The 20,377-nt window shown below is 36.1% G+C and overlaps 2 protein-coding genes across 2 annotated transcripts in view; both read left to right on the top strand.

Moving 5' to 3' along the window:
- The window catches only part of LOC107565475 (heparan-alpha-glucosaminide N-acetyltransferase-like), a 22,326-nt gene extending 15,004 nt beyond the window's left edge, over nucleotides 1-7,322 (top strand). The window contains 5 exon segments of the mRNA XM_016250714.1: nucleotides 1,881-1,967; nucleotides 2,077-2,154; nucleotides 3,131-3,201; nucleotides 3,422-3,534; nucleotides 6,257-7,322. Of these exon segments, the coding sequence (XP_016106200.1) occupies nucleotides 1,881-1,967; nucleotides 2,077-2,154; nucleotides 3,131-3,201; nucleotides 3,422-3,534; nucleotides 6,257-6,438 (531 nt within the window). The 3' untranslated portion in view covers nucleotides 6,439-7,322.
- A 1,070-nt stretch (nucleotides 7,323-8,392) lies between these two features.
- The window catches only part of pi4k2b (phosphatidylinositol 4-kinase type 2 beta), a 20,500-nt gene continuing 8,515 nt past the window's right edge, over nucleotides 8,393-20,377 (top strand). Inside the window, exons 1-5 of the mRNA XM_016250718.1 lie at nucleotides 8,393-8,922; nucleotides 18,049-18,200; nucleotides 18,529-18,729; nucleotides 18,824-18,955; nucleotides 19,647-19,800. Of these exons, the coding sequence (XP_016106204.1) occupies nucleotides 8,583-8,922; nucleotides 18,049-18,200; nucleotides 18,529-18,729; nucleotides 18,824-18,955; nucleotides 19,647-19,800 (979 nt within the window). The 5' untranslated portion in view covers nucleotides 8,393-8,582. The remainder of the gene's footprint in view (nucleotides 8,923-18,048; nucleotides 18,201-18,528; nucleotides 18,730-18,823; nucleotides 18,956-19,646; nucleotides 19,801-20,377) is intronic.

The raw sequence follows: 20,377 nt of genomic DNA on the forward strand, positions 1-20,377 counted from the left end.
GGCACGTTTTATTATGAATGCGCGAGCTTTATTTGACGACTTGTGGACTGTTCAACTGCAACACCCGCTGACTGCAATGATAGAGCTTGGAATAGCCAGGACAATTTTTAATATAACTCCGACTGGATTCGTCTGAAAGAAGAAAGTCATATACACCTAGGATGCTTCGAGGGTGAGTAAAACACAAGCCAATTTTCATTTTTGGGTGAACTAACCCTTTAAGAGCTGTCTAAATGTCCATCCCCATATCCCCTGCCTTATTTGCAGTCACGAAGGGAACACTCTGTAGAATCTACCCTTTTCTGCCTTGTTAAAATTACTGGAAATTTGCATAAATATCAGTAAGATACCATAAATATTAGAAGAATAGACATGACTGCTAATTAGAAATGCAAAACAGATGTTAGCATTTTTAAAAAGTAGTTTTTTCTGGTAAATAGAGGAAAAATAAAATTTCTTTCATACATTCTGGTTTACATTGTTCAACGTAATATTATTAGTTAGTTGTAATTGGTTATATTGGATAGATATGGGTTGTGTAGATTAAAATGAATATGCAAATGAAAATGTTTTGAATATATTTGCTATTCATGACACGCGTTTTGTGTGGAAATTGCTATATTTTTCATCTTGTTGTCTCTCTCCTGCAGTGGTTATTTGGGTCCAGGGGGCATTGGTGACTTTGGCCAGTACCAAAACTGCACCGGTGGAGCTGCAGGTTACATTGATCGTTGGCTGCTGAGAGATAACCATATTTACCAGACGCCTTCATCACGGGTAAACAGAGACCAAAACAATGAGAACTGGTTGTCATTCTGCCTGACTAATGTAGTCCCTTTTTGTTAGAGCCACAGCTGATTTCTCTCTCTTACTTTAGTACTCACTGGTGCACTCATTGGGCCTCATTCATGAAACACGAGCAGAACGATTTTTTTGTGTAAATCATTCGGAAAGTCGTTCTGACGTAAATTTTCGGATTCATGAAAATGTTCGTATTTTGAAAATGTTAGTTAGTACGAAATAAATTTACACCTGCTCCCTACCATGTGTAAATGGTGCATAAAACATTCAAACGTTCTGTATTCTTTTAGACAAACTTATGACACTGCATTTTTATGAACTATGTATTATAATGATATTTAACAAGGTCATTTGCCCTGTGTTTTTTTTCTTCTTAATTTTTTACTCTTTAACTTTGGGTAAAACGCAGAGCTCGTCACTGTCCCTTTTTACACAGCCGTCCAATCACAGTAGAGGAGGGGCGGGACAAATATTACATTGACCAACCATGATCATACTTGTACAACACAACAATAGAGAAGTTAATATTGCTGGTTACTGCGTTTTTATATTCAGTTATATTCTGCAAAATAAGATACTCGTAACATGTTACTGCCGCGAATATTCCAAATCATAGCAAACAACGCGTCACTCCAGAAACATGCAGTGCCTCCAAAGCTCTCTCAAGCACCACCAGCTGGTCGTTTTCAGAAGAGCACCAGGCATTATGTCAGCTGGCTAAATAGGCTCTGGTGGACACACGTTAATTTATTAATTTATTGTTAGGCATATAGCCTATTAGTCTCTTATGCATTTATGCTATATAACTTACCAAACCTGAGAATTGAGTCAAAGGATTCCACTCCATTCCTAGATACGTAATTTGCGTAGCTGTGAATGAGCGTACATGTGCGCCCTATTTACGAATGATTGGAACTCATTAACATACATTTAACTATTAAATATGACCTTTACGAAGTATTTGTGAATCCGGAGGAAAGTTTTCGGGAAGGTCTGATTTACACATAAATTACTCAGAATTTATATTTACGAATGTTTCATGAATGAGGCCCATTGTGTTTTTGTGTGCATAAATCTAGGCTGTATACCAGACTATGATGCCCTTTGACCCTGAGGGTGTTTTGGGAACCATCAACTCCATATTGATGGCATTTTTGGGGCTTCAGGTAAGTTCAGTTTTTCTTATTTCTCTCTCTTTACTTTATTCTAATAGGAGCATCAGTGACCCCCGTTGTCGCCCTATTGAATCGGTTTTGTTTGTTTTGTGTGTTTCAGGCAGGGAAAGTTCTGCAGCATTACAGAGACCAACACAGGCAAATTATCACACGATTTCTCATTTGGGGATTCATACTCGTATGTTTACTTACCATTTGTTTATTGCTTCTTTTTGAATAACTTTCTTTAACAAATTACAAATATACACTACATAATTAAAAATAATAATATAAGGTTTGGGGTTAAGATTAAAGTAAGTAAATAAGTAAATAAATAAATACATTTTATTCAGCAAAGCATTTATAATGTTACAAATTAAAATGCTGTTAATTTGAACTTGGAATCAGTTAATCAAAGAATCCTAAAATTGCATCACGGTTTCCACAAAATATTAAGCAGCACAACTGTTTGATAATAATAAGAATATTTCTTGAGCACCAAATCAGGATCACGTGACACTGAAAACTGGATTAACGACTGCTGAAAATTCTGTTTTGTCATCATAAAATATATTAAAATGCAAAACGGGTATTTCAAATTGTAATATTTTACAAAATGACTGTCTTTACTGTAACATTTGTAATATATGTCTATAATGAAATAAAGGATTATATATTTAGCAAGTCATTAATACAAAAGAGAGCACAACATGGTGACGAGGCCCCCAATGTGAAGGAGTATATATTGCTATAATGAGTTCATTATGCAACTTATTACACCAAATGCGTTAATAAATCACCATGAAATTCTGATTGGAGTAGAAATTATTTTATTATGTGAGAAGAAAAAGACCAGAGAGGGACCTAAAATTGATACAGTACAATTGGCACAACAATCAGTCATACAGTTTAGCAGTTGATATACAAAAATATTTCCCCACAGAATGCCACGATTGACCAATATCAATCATGTACTTCAGTGTCGTGTAGTAATGTTTAAGTTATTAGGGATGCATTTGAGTTTTTTTTAAACAAAAACTGGCTTTTATTTACTTTAACCCACATCAGAATATTCAAATAGAATTTGAAATTCACATAGTGAATCAATATTTCTGTAAAGTTTTGTTTGAGGCTTAAAACTGTGGAAACCTCATGCTGTCTATCTTTGCATTAAGGGAATCATCTCTGCTGTATTGACCAAGTGCTCCAGAAATGACGGCTTCATCCCTGTCAACAAAAACTTGTGGTAAACTCTAAAAGTCTCCCTTGCATATTTCTGTAGTTCATTTGAATGGTTAAGACATTTGGTATTGTCATTTTTTGTGGTCACAAATCTTCAAACATGAAAACATGCACAGCACTTACTTTCAGAATCAGGAAGTATAATAGCAGATTTGCTTACTGATTAGAAGAGGAATGTATTGTATGCTGTATGATTCATGACTTCAGTCTTGTGTGACTTTCAGGTCTTTGTCCTATGTGACGACTCTGAGCTGTTTTGCTTTTGTGGCTCTGGTGTTTTTTTACTACTTGGTGGATGTAAAGAAGTGGTGGTCTGGAGCTCCCTTCTTTTACCCTGGTAAGCACTTTATACCTGGGGCCCGCTCTTCGTACGTGGCTAACTCAGTTAGCTGGATTTGATTGTTGATGATTTGGCATGATCTTGGTTTGTTTGGTTTTTCGAAGCTCATCTCGGAGTTGCTGTCATAGCAACATGTCCGTAAGCTTAAACCTTTATTTCATGTAAACAGGATTAGATTGCATCTTTTTAAGCAGAATTAATACTTAAAATCTGTCTGCTACCACCGCTACTTTACAAGAGTACCCTCTAGGGACAATAATTTAAAATAATTATCATTTAAAAAAATAATTTAAAGATAATATAACAAGGTTGTGTAGTCTTTAATACTATAGACACAGCCAGTTTTACTCACTGAAAGATTTATTCGTCATAAAATGATTACTTCATAATTGTATTCGAGTCTTACACACATGCTATACAGATAATGTAGAGTCGTGCATTAATTTGAGTGATGACAGCTATTATGGGAGTGGCTTGATGGAGCGCAGGAGATGCAGATAAGATGATCTTGACCCAACCCCTTAACTGTCACCCCCCATTTTTTAAAATAGGCATGAAAGTGCACTATCCAAACTTAAATTGTTGTAATTTATGAACACTTTGGAATACAGACCTAAGGTTGGTCTCTTTTTTTAAAGAAGAAAATCAGCAGGTTATTGCAAAAGTGGAATTTCTTTTCAAAAAAATGTAAGTATCAAAAAGTTATAGAAGTTTAAATTTACTGTAAAGAAAATGCACTATACTCATTATATTTTATATATAATAAATATTTTACATAACAGGTTTTACTCTAAAATTGGTATAAAATTAAAGCCTTGTGTCTAAATAAGTTATGTTCCAAATTTGAAGTTGATATGAAAAAAATTGAGGTTCCTGTGGGATTTTATTTTGGGCGTTATACTACAAACAGCCACTGGGTGCCATCCAAACTCCATTGAATTTTTTTAATGCATTTTTCTGTCACAATCTCTCTGTCAATATTACTTCTATCAGAAAATACCAAATATGGAATCCTGAGACTCAGACCTTTCCAGTGATATGTTTTTTGTCAAGTTTATTAAAAGTTGAGATTCTAAAATACCGTAATGCATTTTGTAATATGACTCTTGAAACCGCCCACTAAGGGGGAGGAGACCAGCAAAAGATTTTAAAGTACCATTTCCATGGTAACGCAATGTCTGATTTCAAAGTGGTTTTCACAGGATGAATCTTGGGCTTCTAACCTTTCAAATGATATATAATTTATGATGATTACTAAAAGATTTGATAGCGAAAAAGGACAATAACAAAAAAAAGAGCGCCAAGCGTCCCACAGGTGGGATTACGTTATTTTTTATAACGTGTCTTAATTATTACGTTATTAATTATATGATGTCATTACGTTGCTGTCTTGCCGCCAACCAATCGCTGCATTGCTGATCGTGGTTTCGAGTATTGATACATAGCCCCTTTTAAACCAATCCATGAACATAGTGGTTTTCACAGGATGAATCTTGGGCTTCTAACCTTTCAAATGATATATAATTTATGATGATTACTAAAAGATTTGATAGCGAAAAAGGACAATAACAAAAAAAAGAGCGCCAAGCGTCCCACAGGTGGGATTACGTTATTTTTTATAACGTGTCTTAATTATTACGTTATTAATTATATGATGTCATTACGTTGCTGTCTTGCCGCCAACCAATCGCTGCATTGCTGATCGTGGTTTCGAGTATTGATACATAGCCCCTTTTAAACCAATCCATGAACATGCAATTATCTCAGATTACTCAATCCAGCCATACTAATCATCAGTTGCGTTCAAAGAACCGAATTAGCCAGCTCCTGATTAGCGCGATGATATCATCTTGGATGTGACATTTCATCTCGGATGTAATAAGCGACGTACGAAGAACGGGCCCCTGAGGTCCCACAGCCAGAATCAATGAACCTGAACTCATGAATGCACCCAAAATTAGTTTATCTGGCTCTGGCATTTAAGAGTTGAAACTTATAACTTAGAACTCTATATCCATGTTTGTATTAATGTGGCATAAATGACTTAAAATGACTGTGCCATTAAACTGAATTGGATGTTATTTAGGTAGCTAACTATAATCATGTTGACAGTTTAATCAAAGTTTAAAAAAGAAGAAGACAGTGTACGCTAAGGCTGCACGATAAAAATCATATTATGGTCACAATTTCTGCTTCTCTCGATTTATTAAGCATACTCATCTGCGATATTTGCCTGCTGGTTATTTATCCTGAAAACATTTCATTTGGCAATTGTGTTATCTTGCATTGGTAACAAGCCTCCACAAGCTTTGTTGCGGTTGCCAGATTTGCTGTCCAAAGGTTTACTCTTCCCAGCCTGGCAACCACTCTCTCTACATTAGGGAAAAGGGTTGATGATTTGAAAACACCGGTAAGTGTGTAAATTGGAGTTCAGCGATCTCCACTGCAATGTTTTGCTCAAGTGAAAGTGTAATACAGTCAGTCGGTTTTCTTTCATGCATTCGCTTGCGCTAATTACTGCTAAATCTACGAGCAAACCATGCGAGGTGACGTTCTCTTGATTTGTGCTTATGTGAAAATGCAATCATTCTGATGAAACGTTAAAAAAACCTAAAATGACAATAATTATGATTCTATTTTTTAAGCAAAATAATCTACGCTATTCTGCATACTTGCATTGTTTTATGAATTGCTTTCAAGTTTACCCTTTATTTGGCAGGTATGAATTCCATTTTGGTGTATGTGGGTCATGAAGTGTTTGAGGAATACTTCCCTTTTCGTTGGAAAATGGCCAATAGCCAATCGCATGCAGAGCACCTGGCACAGAACCTTGTGGCCACCTCCATATGGGTGATCATAGCCTATCTGCTCTACAGGAGGAAGATCTTCTGGAAGATTTGATGTTGTATCACTGTCCTGCAGATTTAGGAGCTGCTCTATATTGTGAAAGATTATTTGGATATTTTTAGTTGTAGAAAATCAGCAGATCTCTGAACATCTGTGCAGAGACTAAAACTCACACATGATCCAGGAATAGAACTTGGCTATTATTTGAGCAGAGCAGAAGGAAGAAGAGAAAAGAAGAGCATGTGGCTGTGCCAGGATACTTCTGTGGACTCAACAAAGCCCCTAGAATGAATGCCAAGGCCAGATTCTGCTCAATTTTAATTTCGATCAACTGGTTTGGTTTCATGAATTACGTTTTGAAGCATAATGATGAAGTATGATTGATTATAGAATTTTTTAAATTGTGATATGGAAGAATTCCGAAAGTCTCGGGACTAATTTACTGTATTTTTAGTTAAGGTTATGATTCATGCAATTATGAAAGTTAAAGCAAATGAGGAAGGGGAGAGAAAAGAAAAAAAAAAGTCTTCCATCAAGGTCAACAAAATGTGCTGAAACATTCGCTCTTAAGGTAAAATACTATTAACAGTTTTATGTTTAGTTTAATGTCATGAACGCTCTTGTAGTGTTTTTACTTTTTTACTTTATTTTCAGTGTCTATCTCTATCAGTCTTTATCTCTTTTTTGATAATGTGGTTTTATTCTTTATATTTTAAGATGAAAGTATTACGGTTAAAAGGATGCATGTTTGTGAGAGAAAAAGAGAGTGTGTCCTGCCTTCTAAATAAAAAAAAAACTTTTGCACAACTTGGAGTGCCAAATGTAATGTACTTTATGGGTTCTCGTATTAAACAATGTCCTTGTTTATTACAGTTTACCAATAACTTGTTACCTCTACCATATAAAAAAAAAAAAATAATAATAAAAAATCCAAGAGAAGGGAAAATATTGATCATATGTTGTAATGGTTAATGGATATTTCACACATGTATGAACTACATATGTATATTTTTGTTTTATACTTGACATGGGATGTGGTAAAAATAAAACTACTTTTTTTTACCATTAAATCTATCTTTTTTTTTTACATGTTGATGAGGTGATAATGGGACCAGGAGTCTTGATATCCTAGTATTGAATGTTTCTAAAATAGTGTCATTAATATGGCAACTCAAATCCACTGGGAACCCATGGCAAACTACAACTAAAAAATGACTTAATGACCGAAGAGCTCTATTGAATGAACTGTACATCTATGACCTAGCATCAGTTTCATGGTGACATTTACTCACCTGCATGTCATTCCAAAACGTTGGACTTTTTTTTTTTTTGGCCATACAAATGGAAGCCAATGGTAACCACAACTGTTTGGTGACCAACACTCTTTTAAAAAATACCTTCGTTTGTAAGTCACTGCAAGATGGCAATCTTCCTTTTTTGGTTAACGGACCGTTTTACTTTGAAAACGGGTTGGAATTATTTGTGACTAATCTTAGAGCACGATAAACCTAGCAACAAAAATGCAGTCACCTTTCACACGCACCATTCTTGGCTGAATCAATTAAGCAAATCCACTGGGAACCCATGGCAAACTACAACTAAAAAATGACTTAATGACCGAAGAGCTCTATTGAATGAACTGTACATCTATGACCTAGCATCAGTTTCATGGTGACATTTACTCACTTGCATGTCATTCCAAAACGTTGGACTTGTTTTGTTTTTTTTGGCCATACAAATGGAAGCCAATGGTAACCACAACTGTTTGGTGACCAACACTCTTTTAAAAAATACCTTCTTTTGTAAGTCACTGCAAGATGGCAATCTTCATTTTTTGGTTAACTGACCCTTTTACTTTGAAAACTGGTTGGAATTATTTGTGACTAATCTTAGAGCACGATAAACCTAGCAACAAAAATGCAGTCACCTTTCACACGCACCATTCTTGGCTGAATCAATTAAGCGTTACTGCGCCTTTAAGAAACCTGTTCCGACAGTGAGGGTAAGCAGTGCGCATGCGTGACAATAGAGGAAGTCGGTAATGGTTAAGGATGATGTGGACGTGAAACGGCCGAGAGCATCAGCGCGTTTTCAAGAAAGAAAAACAATCTTAAAGACGGACTTACGGATATGAAGCGCGGTTTTTGAGAGGTGTCGGAGTTTCTCTGCACCGAGACAGAACACACCTACGGTCCGCGATGATGGCAGAATGCGAGCCTACCGACGGCGAGCCGGAGAAAGGCGGCGGATATTTCACACCGGAGTCGAACTTTCTCGCGTCGGAGGTGCCCGCGGTGTTATTTGAAAAGACCCGGCCGGCGCCGTCACCGTCACTAGGACTCTCGCTGAACCCCGGGGCAGCGGTCCGGATCTCGAACTCGACGGAAAGCGTGCTGACGGAGCTGGAAGCGGACGGCTCGGGGGAAGAGGCGCTACTGTTACCGGGACCTGCCGTGAATCTCTCACCTCGGGCTGGAAGAGACAAAAGGACGCGGAGGAACAGACACAGCTCCTCATCTGATAATCTGGCATCACCAGGTGAGATATATGAGCTGCATAAAGCAGCTCGTAATCAGATCAACATGTATTCAGATTCATACAAACGGATTCAAGGTAACGTTAGAGGTGTCACACTTCAACACCTTTTGTTTTGCTTCTCTGATTTTGATGCGTATGTTTCATTATACTATTTCAGGTTTGTAAATAACATTGTTTTTTATTACTGCTCTTTAATACAATCAACAGAATTCACACAGTGGTTATTAATTAAACATAATTAAAACTATTAACCACGCCTTTATTTAAATATAGCCACTCCCCCTCTTAAATGACAGCCACTCTTCGTCATCTGAATTCAACCGGGGAAAGAACGCACGAGGGACCCGTCTGCGTTAGTTTCCATAGCAACCGCGTGTGTTCTGTTTCTGTTGTGCGCAGTGTTCCAGAAACCAGCTAATGTACCTTTTGGGAACTTTGAAAGGAATTCAATTAAAAACATTTTTTCAGAGAGTGGAGAGTTTTTTTTTTGCCTCCTATTTTACACACACAGAACAAGTTTTCATGCAAAAGAATATTAAAACTAAATATTCTAAATTTGCTCCCACACACGTTCTCTGTTCCCTGTGCTGTTACTCCATCTGCTTTATCTCAGAATGTGGTCCATTATGCAACCTTTTCCACAGTTCAGCTTACATGCTCTTTGAACCCTGGGGCAGAGGTGGGACCAAGTCATTGTTTTGCAAGTCACAAGTAAGTCTCGAGTCTTTGCATTCAATTCCCGAGTCAAGACAGGCAAGTCCAAGTCGAGTTGCAAGTCCTCAACTTTTAGCTTCAAGTCTTAAAGGGGTCATATGATGCTTTTTTAAAGATCATTATTTTGTGTATTTGGTGTAACAGAATATGCTGACATGCTTTAATGTTCAAAAAACACATTATTTTTCAAATACTGAATTTTCAAATTTTTCAAATACTGTACATTATTGTAGGTCCTCTATGCCCCGCCTCTCAAACGCTTCATTTTCTACAAAGTCCCTCCTTCCGACAAGTGCAGTCTGCTCTGATTGGCCAACTGACCCAGTGCATTGTGATTGGCCGAACACCGCAAGCACGTGTCGGAAATGTAACGCCCCTTACCATAATAGTGAGCTTCATCATAAATGTAAAGACTGTAAATAATGTCATTAGTTTTACCATCAGTTCAAACCTGAAAGGGGAACAGAGTCGCGTGACAGACACCGTGATGAAGCTGGTATGTGTTTGCAGTACACAAGAACTTTTAGCTTCAAGTCTTAAACAAGTCATTAGTGCTTTTCGCCCAAATTAGTGTCTCAGTATTAATTACCATATCAAATTCATAGTAATTTATATCAGGAAGGCAGGTAGAATATGTTTGGCATAGTTAAATTTCAAGTGAGATGGGTGCCCTTAGTAAAATTACTCAATTTAGGGATTGTGCCAAAATAGGCAGTGAAAAAAATAGCAAAGACAACATAATTTCATAGAAATAACAGCTGCAACATACTTTGCATGTGTGCATAAGAATATATGCTTCTAGGTGTTATATCGAAGCCAATGAGCCATTATTTGGAACCTCAATGAAACAGATTTAAAAATATGTGAGCGGAAACGCAGAAAGAACTGCTTTGAAAGAACTAGAAGAAATAACTGCAAGCGTACTTTACAAGTGAGAGGAAACATGCAATATGGATGCAGACAAACTCATGAAAACAAGCATTCAAAAATGCTGTGCTACCATCCTTTATATCTAAGAGCAACAAAGACAAAATCATGTTGTACGTTAAATGTTAAGTTTATAATATGCATAGTTGATCACTAAATTTAGGGGCTATGTGTGCTATAGGCCTACAGACTGATTTACAACACGTGAATTCATTCATTTATCCTGAAAGAAATGGAAGTGACATGAGTCCCTGGTGAAGAGGGAGAAAAATTGAGTAGCCTATATTTTATAGTTATATATACAATACTCATTTTGTGAAAGAAACACTTCTTCAAATGATATTTTAAATTATCATTAGGCCTACTGCCGCTTGCCCACTTCAGACATTAGGCCTAATGTGCATTTCTTCTTCAAATTATAGCTAAATGGTTTGCAATGATTCATTTTAAATCTAGATTAAATCAAGGTTTATCTAATAATTCTGTTGCACCAAACTTTAAACGTTTAAAAATAAGCAGGTTTACATTTTAACCCATCATTTTGATCCTGGATTTAAGTTATATTTAAGATTAACTTTAATCCTGTTGCACCATAACTTTAAACTCAGATTTAAATCTCGATTATGGATTAACTTTAAACTAAATGGAGGTTTAAATACAATAAAAATTCATTCATTTATCCTGAAAGAAATGGAAGTGACATGAGTCCCTGGTGAAGAGGGAGAAAAATTGAGTAGCCTATATTTTATAGTACATTTCTATTGTACATCATAGCTTAATAGTACTTTTTACTAAATGTATTGTAATTGTTTTATTGTTATGTTAATATGTAATTTTCTTTTCTTTTAGGGTGACTATTACCATCTGTCTAGGGACTGCAGGTGAAAAATAGCCTTCTGGCTAATTCTGGCATATTGACAGAAATGTTTATTAATATGCATTGTCCCTGTAATAAATAAATAAATAAATAGTTATATATACAATACTCATTTTGTGAAAGAAACACTTCTTCAAATGATATTTTAAATTATCATTAGGCCTATTGCCGCTTGCCCACTTCAGACATTAGGCCTAATGTGCATTTCTTCAAATTATAGCTAAATGGTTTGCAATGATTCATTTTAAATCTAGATTAAATCAAGGTTTATCTAATAATTCTGTTGCACCAAACTTTAAACGTTTAAAAATAAGCAGGTTTACATTTTAACCCATCATTTTGATCCTGGATTTAAGTTATATTTAAGATGAACTTTAATCCTGTTGCACCATAACTTTAAACTCCGATTTAAATCTCGATTATGGATTAACTTTAAATACAATAAAATGCATATGCAAATAAAATATGTACCTGATCGAACAGAAACAGTAAAGATCTGACAAAAACAGGTCTCCGAGAGGTGTTTATTACAAAAATAATTTAAAGCACATCGAGCGGGATGCCCGGGATGCGTATTCGTCACTCTTGGTGCACCTGGGTGTCAAACAAACAGAAGAAGTGAGGAATATTTAACAGAAGCGATCACGGTGATGATGAGGCGAGCACCAGTGATCGCGGCCGCGCCTCTCGTTCTCATCCGCTCTGTGTGTCTGCTGGGCGGCAATCAAACGGACAGGGCAGCGCTTTTCACGAGTGGAGATCGCTAGACGAATCATGTAATTTTTAACTTTTGTCATAAGTTATGTTATTACTCCATTAATGTATACTAGCCTATAAATCCAGTGCTCCCTGAACGCAGTCTCTGGCTTATTGCCAGTCAAGCGCAAGTACGCTGCAGTGACGCCTCTATAACGACTTTGATCTGATCATAAAGTCTTTCCGAGTCACAGGGCTCAAGTCCAAGTCAAGTCTCGATTCCTTGCTGTCAAAGTCTAAGTCGAGTCTCAAGTATTTTTTAATTATGTCGAGTTGAGTCGCAAGTCATCAAATTTGGGACTCGAGTCCAAGTCAAGTCTCGAGTCATGTGAGTCAAGTCTCGAGTCATGTGACTCGAGTCCACACCCCTGTACACATGTACAGGTGACACCCTAGCTGATTGCTAACATATCTACACAACTCTTGATATTCGTGCTTGGCTGTTTCTGTGTGTTGCATGTGTTTTCGTCTTTTCAGGTGCATCTGTACTAACATGATTACTGGAGCAGCTGTGGGGTGTATTGATGCAATAAAGTTTTCTTGCATATTAATAACAGGTTCATTTGAATGCAGACGAGCCAGAGAGCAGAAAGACACTGGCTTCTGTTTTATCTCTAATATCTACATCTAATCCTTCAGTGAAGGGGGAAAAACTCCCACTAGAGTCTCACATGAGTTGCATTGCCTAGTTTAAATGAAGATATTAGCGTTGCATCACTGTGATATGCTATGTTTGCTTTGTTTTATCGGCATAATTATCTCCACAAAGCATGCAAATAATACATATAATTATTAAATATAATTTCAGCCTCCTTGTCTTTCGTTACGCAAGAAAGCAATATGATTGGTAAGATCCCAAAGAAGGTCACATTACACTTTAAAATGCCTGAAAGCGAGATGAAGTGGGAGTAGCAAGTGACTGATCTTTTCTTCTGAATTGTGATGTGCATACGAGTGTAAAAAGGAAAAAAAATAATTAAAATGGTTGGAGACGTCTTGCACGTGTCACCAGAGAGCCGTTTTCACTGGAAGATCCATTTATGACATTTTAATTAAAAGTTCAGCTTAAAAAAAAAAAAATGCATGGATTGATTGTTCACTATAAGATCTATAACATGCATTTAGAAAATACATAGACAAATACATAATGCATAAAATACTAGGGATGCACGATATTAGATTTTTGCTGATATCCGATATGCCGATTATTTTCAACTCATTTTGGCCGATGCCGATATATAATTATTTTAATTTTTGGTTCATTTTTAACAAGAACTTATTTGTTAGAATTAAATAAACAATAATACAGTTCTTTTATAATTACAGTACATTGAAGATATGAAAATAACTATAAATAAACTATATATTAATTACTGCATTTTTTTTTTCCAGAAAGATTCAATGGTAACCTTAACATTTTATGATTTAACATTTGTAAATGGTTTAAAGCAAAAGAGTTGTAAAAATTCAGAAAATCTTTTAGAGCTCATAAGTTTTGTGTATTTTGCTTTCATTTTATTAGAAGTAGGCCAACAGCGTCCCCTACGGAATTAAAACTCCTTACTGAGCGGTCATTAGGACGCGGGGGAGGCTGCCGCTGCACGTGCTATTACTGTTTACTTTATCACACACCAAATGCTCATTCTGTACAGTGCATTCTCAGTTTTAATGCAGCGATCCAAAACAGTGAATCCAATCCCCATTCAGGCAAAACTTTGCTTCAAGAATGAGCCACACTGCTGACGTGATCTAATTGCTAGCACACCCTGAGCACATGTGAGTTAATGTATTCCTCTTATCGGCAAGACATATTGGCATCATTTTTCATATCGATATGATGCAGATATTTACATTTAAAGCCTTTATCGGCCGATTCCGATATTGATCCGATAATATCGTGCATCCCTACTCTAAAACTTTCTTTTAAAAACGTTTTCTTCTTTTCTTTTAATGTTTCTGTGGCTCAGTGGTAGAGCATTGCATTAGCAGCGCAAAATATTGTGGGTTCAATTCCCAGGGAACACACATACTGGTAAAAATGGTATAGCCTGAATGCACTGTAAGTCGCTTTGGATAAAAGCATCTGCTAAATGCATAAATTATAATTTTTTTTATTATTACTAAAAACAGATTCACAGATGATGCTAAAGTTGCTTTTAAAAAATATAACATATTACACATTGATGAATAAATCAGTATATATAAAATTATTTAAGTGTCATGTTTGTGATTTTTTTTTTTTGTTCATGTAAGCTAAGCTATAGCTTCTGACCTTTAAATCAAAATATACTCATGATTTTATGGCATCAATTACTGCTTTATTTAATCAGAAACACAGTCTAAATGTTATGTGTGTATTTTGCTTTCATTCTATTAGAAGTTGGCCAACAGTGCCCCCCTACGGAATTAAAACTCCTTACCAAACGGGCATTAGGAGGCTGCCGCTGCTGCCACTGCAGGTGCTATTACTGTTTACTCTATCATACACCGAACGCGTCATTCTGTACATGCATTCTCAGTTTAAATGCAGCATCAAAACAGTGTATCTAATCATTATTCAGGCAAAGCTTTGCTTCAAGAATGAAAGCAACACCTGAGCACATGTGAGTTAATGTATTCCTCTTATCGGCAAGACATATCGGCATACTTTTTCATATCGGGTGATGCCGATATTTACATTTAAAGCCATTATCGGCCGATTCCGTGCTTCCCTATAAAATACATACAAGGCAAATACATAAACATAGACAAAATACAAATACGTAATACATGGTTTACATTTTACTTTAAATTTGTTCAAGTTAGATTTAAAATCCAACTTATCTTCTATATTTTTTATTTATAATTTTAGTTTATTTAAAGATTTATTAAATTTAAAGGGTATTTTGCACTGTTGATCATTGTCACAAAATTAACTCGACAGTGTTAGAAATTTGTCAGGTGTTGTATCACCGTGAAGGTGTTTATTTTGCGCTAATTCTACTGTAATGTACAAGTGGATGTGGAAGTACAAATACCCCTGTAAAAATGAAAAGAATAGTATTTTTAATTGCCATATCTCCAGTGAGCCTAAATTATCCTGAAGATGTGAAAGAGAGTTAGTAGGGAAATTAGTCTTTTTGAACTCATGCAATTTTGGCAGCATGACAAAGACATCTGCGACTGCAGTTATTATTAATTTCATGGATGTGACTCAAGACTGCCTCTAGTTTATTTTGTGTATGAGATCGATGTCTCGCTGTGTTTACAAAACCGGTTGTAATCAACTAACATTGAATGAGTTTTGGAGCGGCACGAGTGTATGTCATTATAACACATTGTAGCCAAGATAAAGTATTTCAAAATCAAGCCATTTATGATGATAATTGATGATAATCCATTGTTTGGATGGGTGTGTCTGTGTGTACGAGAGAGGGAAAGTGCACTTGTCGTCTTCTAAATGTTTAATAACTATCAGAGAGGTTCTGGCTGTCTGTGTCTAATGGACTCTCTTATTCATCCACCCTATGTAGGCCACTTTGTGTTAGTTTTACTGCAGTGTGTGCATTGTGTAGTGGATTCTGAAATGACCGTTTTAGTGAAATAAATAAAACCCTCCCTGGGTACAGGTATCATGTGAGATGTAGGCTATGTGTGTCGTTAGGCTTTGTTCACACTGGTTTTCAAACTTGATCTTTTGGTCTGCGCTGTCATTTTGCAAGTAATTGAATCTGATAATCTGTTTGTACAAGGTTGCTGCATGGGTTGCTATAGTAATAATGTATGCGTCAGCAAGAATGCCGCAAGGCTCTCTTTCAACAGCTGAGAGAGCCAAACCACTTTTGGATGTGGTTTCATTGAGTTTTCTAAACATTGGATTTCATGTGGTTTGTTCAGGCTGCAAAAAACTATTCATTTGCATCATAAATGCTAATTATTTTTTTTCGTGCAGTTCTGCACAAAGCCTCAGTGAGCAAGTTGTGGATGCAGTTTTCAGAGTCAGTTACTTTAGGTTGGAATGGATGGTGACTGAATCATCTGATCTGATAATCAGCTGCCTGTATGCAGATCACATGAGTGTGCGTCTGTAACTTGCATGTGAAACACTGATACAAGGGTAAGCATTAGGAATTGGACAAAAATGTGTTTCTTCATTTTATTAAATCATGGCCACGTTGTAGTAATTTTAATGAAATCCAAGGGAATGAATTGGTACAAACGTGGACATGATTTAATAAAACAAGCAAACACATTAAGTTGTACCATTTTATTTTTTTGTGTGTTTTTAAATTTCTTTTGTAAGGAAAAGATGTAAATATCTAACGTTAAAGATCAAGGTAAGCGCTACAGTGTCATTGACAAATGATTTTATGGCATCAATTACTGCTTTATTTAATCAGAAACACAGTCTAAATGTTATGTGTGTATTTTGCTTTCATTCTATTAGAAGTTGGCCAACAGTGCCCCCCTACGGAATTAAAACTCCTTACCAAACGGGCATTAGGAGGCTGCCGCTGCTGCCACTGCAGGTGCTATTACTGTTTACTCTATCATACACCGAACGCGTCATTCTGTACATGCATTCTCAGTTTAAATGCAGCATCAAAACAGTGTATCTAATCATTATTCAGGCAAAGCTTTGCTTCAAGAATGAAAGCAACACCTGAGCACATGTGAGTTAATGTATTCCTCTTATCGGCAAGACATATCGGCATACTTTTTCATATCGGGTGATGCCGATATTTACATTTAAAGCCATTATCGGCCGATTCCGTGCTTCCCTATAAAATACATACAAGGCAAATACATAAACATAGACAAAATACAAATACGTAATACATGGTTTACATTTTACTTTAAATTTGTTCAAGTTAGATTTAAAATCCAACTTATCTTCTATATTTTTTATTTATAATTTTAGTTTATTTAAAGATTTATTAAATTTAAAGGGTATTTTGCACTGTTGATCATTGTCACAAAATTAACTCGACAGTGTTAGAAATTTGTCAGGTGTTGTATCACCGTGAAGGTGTTTATTTTGCGCTAATTCTACTGTAATGTACAAGTGGATGTGGAAGTACAAATACCCCTGTAAAAATGAAAAGAATAGTATTTTTAATTGCCATATCTCCAGTGAGCCTAAATTATCCTGAAGATGTGAAAGAGAGTTAGTAGTACATGCATGGACGAATTGTTCACAATAAGATGATGATTGTACATTTTGAAAAAAAAAAGAAATGATAACACAGGTAATTTTCCATGTTATGTCTAAGGAATATGTAGAAGTCATCTTTATGGTGTATTCACATCTACACTGAGTTATACTAGTGTTCTTAGCTTGTACAGGAATTATAGTAGCTGGATTCTGTTTAGTCTACATTTTTTCTTTTGGCAAATTTGACTAAATAGTTAAGAGAACCCACATTTAAGCTGTCAGAACCTAGTACAGAAAATGAAAACATTGCATTTGCTGGTCTTTAGATGAATCACTTTGATATTGAACCTTTCATGTACGGTCTATATATATTTTTCGGCTTCTCTGCACTCCAGAAATGTCCAGTGCTCTTTTAATTTTTTTATCGTTCTGAAGGCTGGTTTGCAGACAGCAAAAGTGTTGGACTAAATTGCATGCTCACTAGTGATTCAGCTTTGAAGTTTGAATTTCTAGGAGATGGTTCAATTTTGTTCCAGATAAAAATATCCTTGAGCACGAATTTCACTCTGATGGAAGTTATTAAAAGAAAACCATTCCCCAAACGTTCTGCTGTATGGCCTTTTGAGATGAGGGGACATAATTACATATAAATGCAGACATGCAAGAGAATATATTCACTGCACTGTACATTTGAATCACTTTGTATGTGTGCATATAGGTAATAACAGTGGAGAATTCAACCATTTCCCAGAAGACCCAGAGTTTGGCGAGATCATCCAGAGAGCTGAGCAGGCGATAGAAAGTGGCGTTTTTCCTGAACGCATCTCACAAGGATCTAGTGGAAGCTACTTTGTCAAAGATCCCAAAGGGGTATGTGTATTTGAATGTTAAGTGTAGAGATTGACGCTGAAATAATCAGTTTTAATAGTCATAACAGAAAAAAGAAGAACATTGACCATAACAAATTTCCGTCAGGGATGAAAAACGTCATTGTGCGGTTTGTACGCAACGTCATGCGTCGCAGTGTTTACCGTAGGATAATGTATGCATGATTACCTCTCTCCTGTGTGCTAAACGAATGTTTATGCATGAATGTTAACGTGTCATTGGTTTGGATTCATTCTCTCGGAAAAACATTTTTTTTACAGTATAGTTCCTAGTAGTTATTTTCTTGATGCCTGTATCTTCTCTCTTTTAGAAAATCATTGGCGTGTTTAAACCAAAATCAGAGGAGCCTTATGGTCACTTAAACCCTAAATGGACCAAATATTTCCATAAAGTCTGCTGCCCATGTTGTTTTGGCCGTGGTTGCCTCATTCCTAACCAGGGATACCTCTCTGAGGCAGCTGCCTCACTTGTTGACCAAAAACTGGGTTTGGGGATTGTACCCAAAACTAAGGTGAGGATGGGCATTATAGACGCATTTACATTTACTTTAAGAAAAAGCTTTGCTCCTGGAATTAAGACCCAAACTTTTTGCCCTTTGTTTTCAGGTAGTGCATTTGGCCAGCGAGACTTTTCACTATAATGCAATTGACCGTGCCAAATCCCGTGGTAAGAAATATGCACTGGAGAAAGTCCCCAAAGTTGGACGACGGTTTCACAGAGTTGGCCTTCCTCCAAAGGTAACGAAACGCCTAATTTTGAAACCGTTCTCATGGATGCACAAAAACAACTAAAGCACTGTATTATGCAGGCCACTTTGTAAAAAAATGTCTGCATGTCTATAGACTGAACACATAACACACATGTGCATGACGTCACCGTTTTCACAAATCTGTGTTTTTATAGTTTACACAGAGATAAGTATCATTTAAAAAAAAAAAAAAAAAAAACGTATGAAGGTTTTTTTTTTTTTTTTTTTTTACGGCAAAACGCCATTGTCGTGTAAAGGAGGGGCCACGACTCATAAAAGTTTTTCATTTTTTTTGTTGAAAATGGGACACCCATAACTATTCCAATTTTTGTTTTAAACGACAGAATGTTAATTTTTTTTGTTCATCTCTTTTTTTTCAAACCTCGCTCAATTTCTTGTATGGAACACAAAAGGAAATATGTTGCCATATGTTTACTTAGTACCATTATTTCTTGAAAATGTTGAGGCTGTAGCTCTAAATTCTCATTTGCAATTTTGTGCCCAATCATTGGCAGAGAGTAAGGGTGTTTTCACATCTGTAGATCGATTGGTTTGTTCCGAAACGGATTAAAATGATTAGCTAAGGGGGGAAACGCGCCAGGTTCCGAAACAACGGGCCAGGTGTGAAAACACCCTAAGATTTCCAGAAAAATCCTGATTTGCTGTTTTCTTTTGTGAAGGTGGGCTCATTTCAGTTGTTTGTGGAGGGCTATCATGAAGCAGACTACTGGCTGAGGAAGTTTGAGGCAGAGCCTCTTCCAGAGAACATGAGGAAGCAGCTTCAGTCTCAGTTTGAGAGGCTGGTGGTGCTGGATTACGTCATCAGAAACACAGGTACCTAATGCTGATGTTCAAGATCTTGCTTTGTTCAAGCCATTGTTCTTGAACTTATTCTCTTAGAAAGCCTTGAGTTATTTTGACTAAAATAGCTATGCTATAAAGTAGGGCTGGACGATATGGCCAAAATTTGTATCACAATATATTTCTTAATTTCAGTCGATACGATATAATTCCGATATCGATATGAACACTATTAAAAAAGCCTCATAAAAACGTCCAAGAATGGCCACAAGAGATGTCTGTACCTACAAACTCATGAAAAATTTATTTGCCAACTCTATGAAACCTACTCCTATAAAACTATATAATATTTTAGGGAAAAAAATGGCGCAAATAAATAAATGTTCACCTTTTATTGGTATTTAGCCTTCATACAAACGAGAAATGTGAAATCACTGTCAAATAAATCTCAGACTCTCCTTATTAATATTAATATTAATATTTTTTACTTCAAACTATAGGCTAACATACCAGTCAAAAGTTGTTGAACAGTAAGGTTTTTAATGTTTTTTAAAGAATTCTCTTCTGCTCACCAAGCCTGCATTTATTTGATCCAAAATACAGCAAAAAC

This window comes from Sinocyclocheilus grahami, unplaced genomic scaffold (assembly GCF_001515645.1).
Source record: "Sinocyclocheilus grahami isolate Dianchi unplaced genomic scaffold, SAMN03320097.WGS_v1.1 scaffold1004.1, whole genome shotgun sequence".
Lineage (NCBI taxonomy): Eukaryota > Metazoa > Chordata > Actinopteri > Cypriniformes > Cyprinidae > Sinocyclocheilus > Sinocyclocheilus grahami.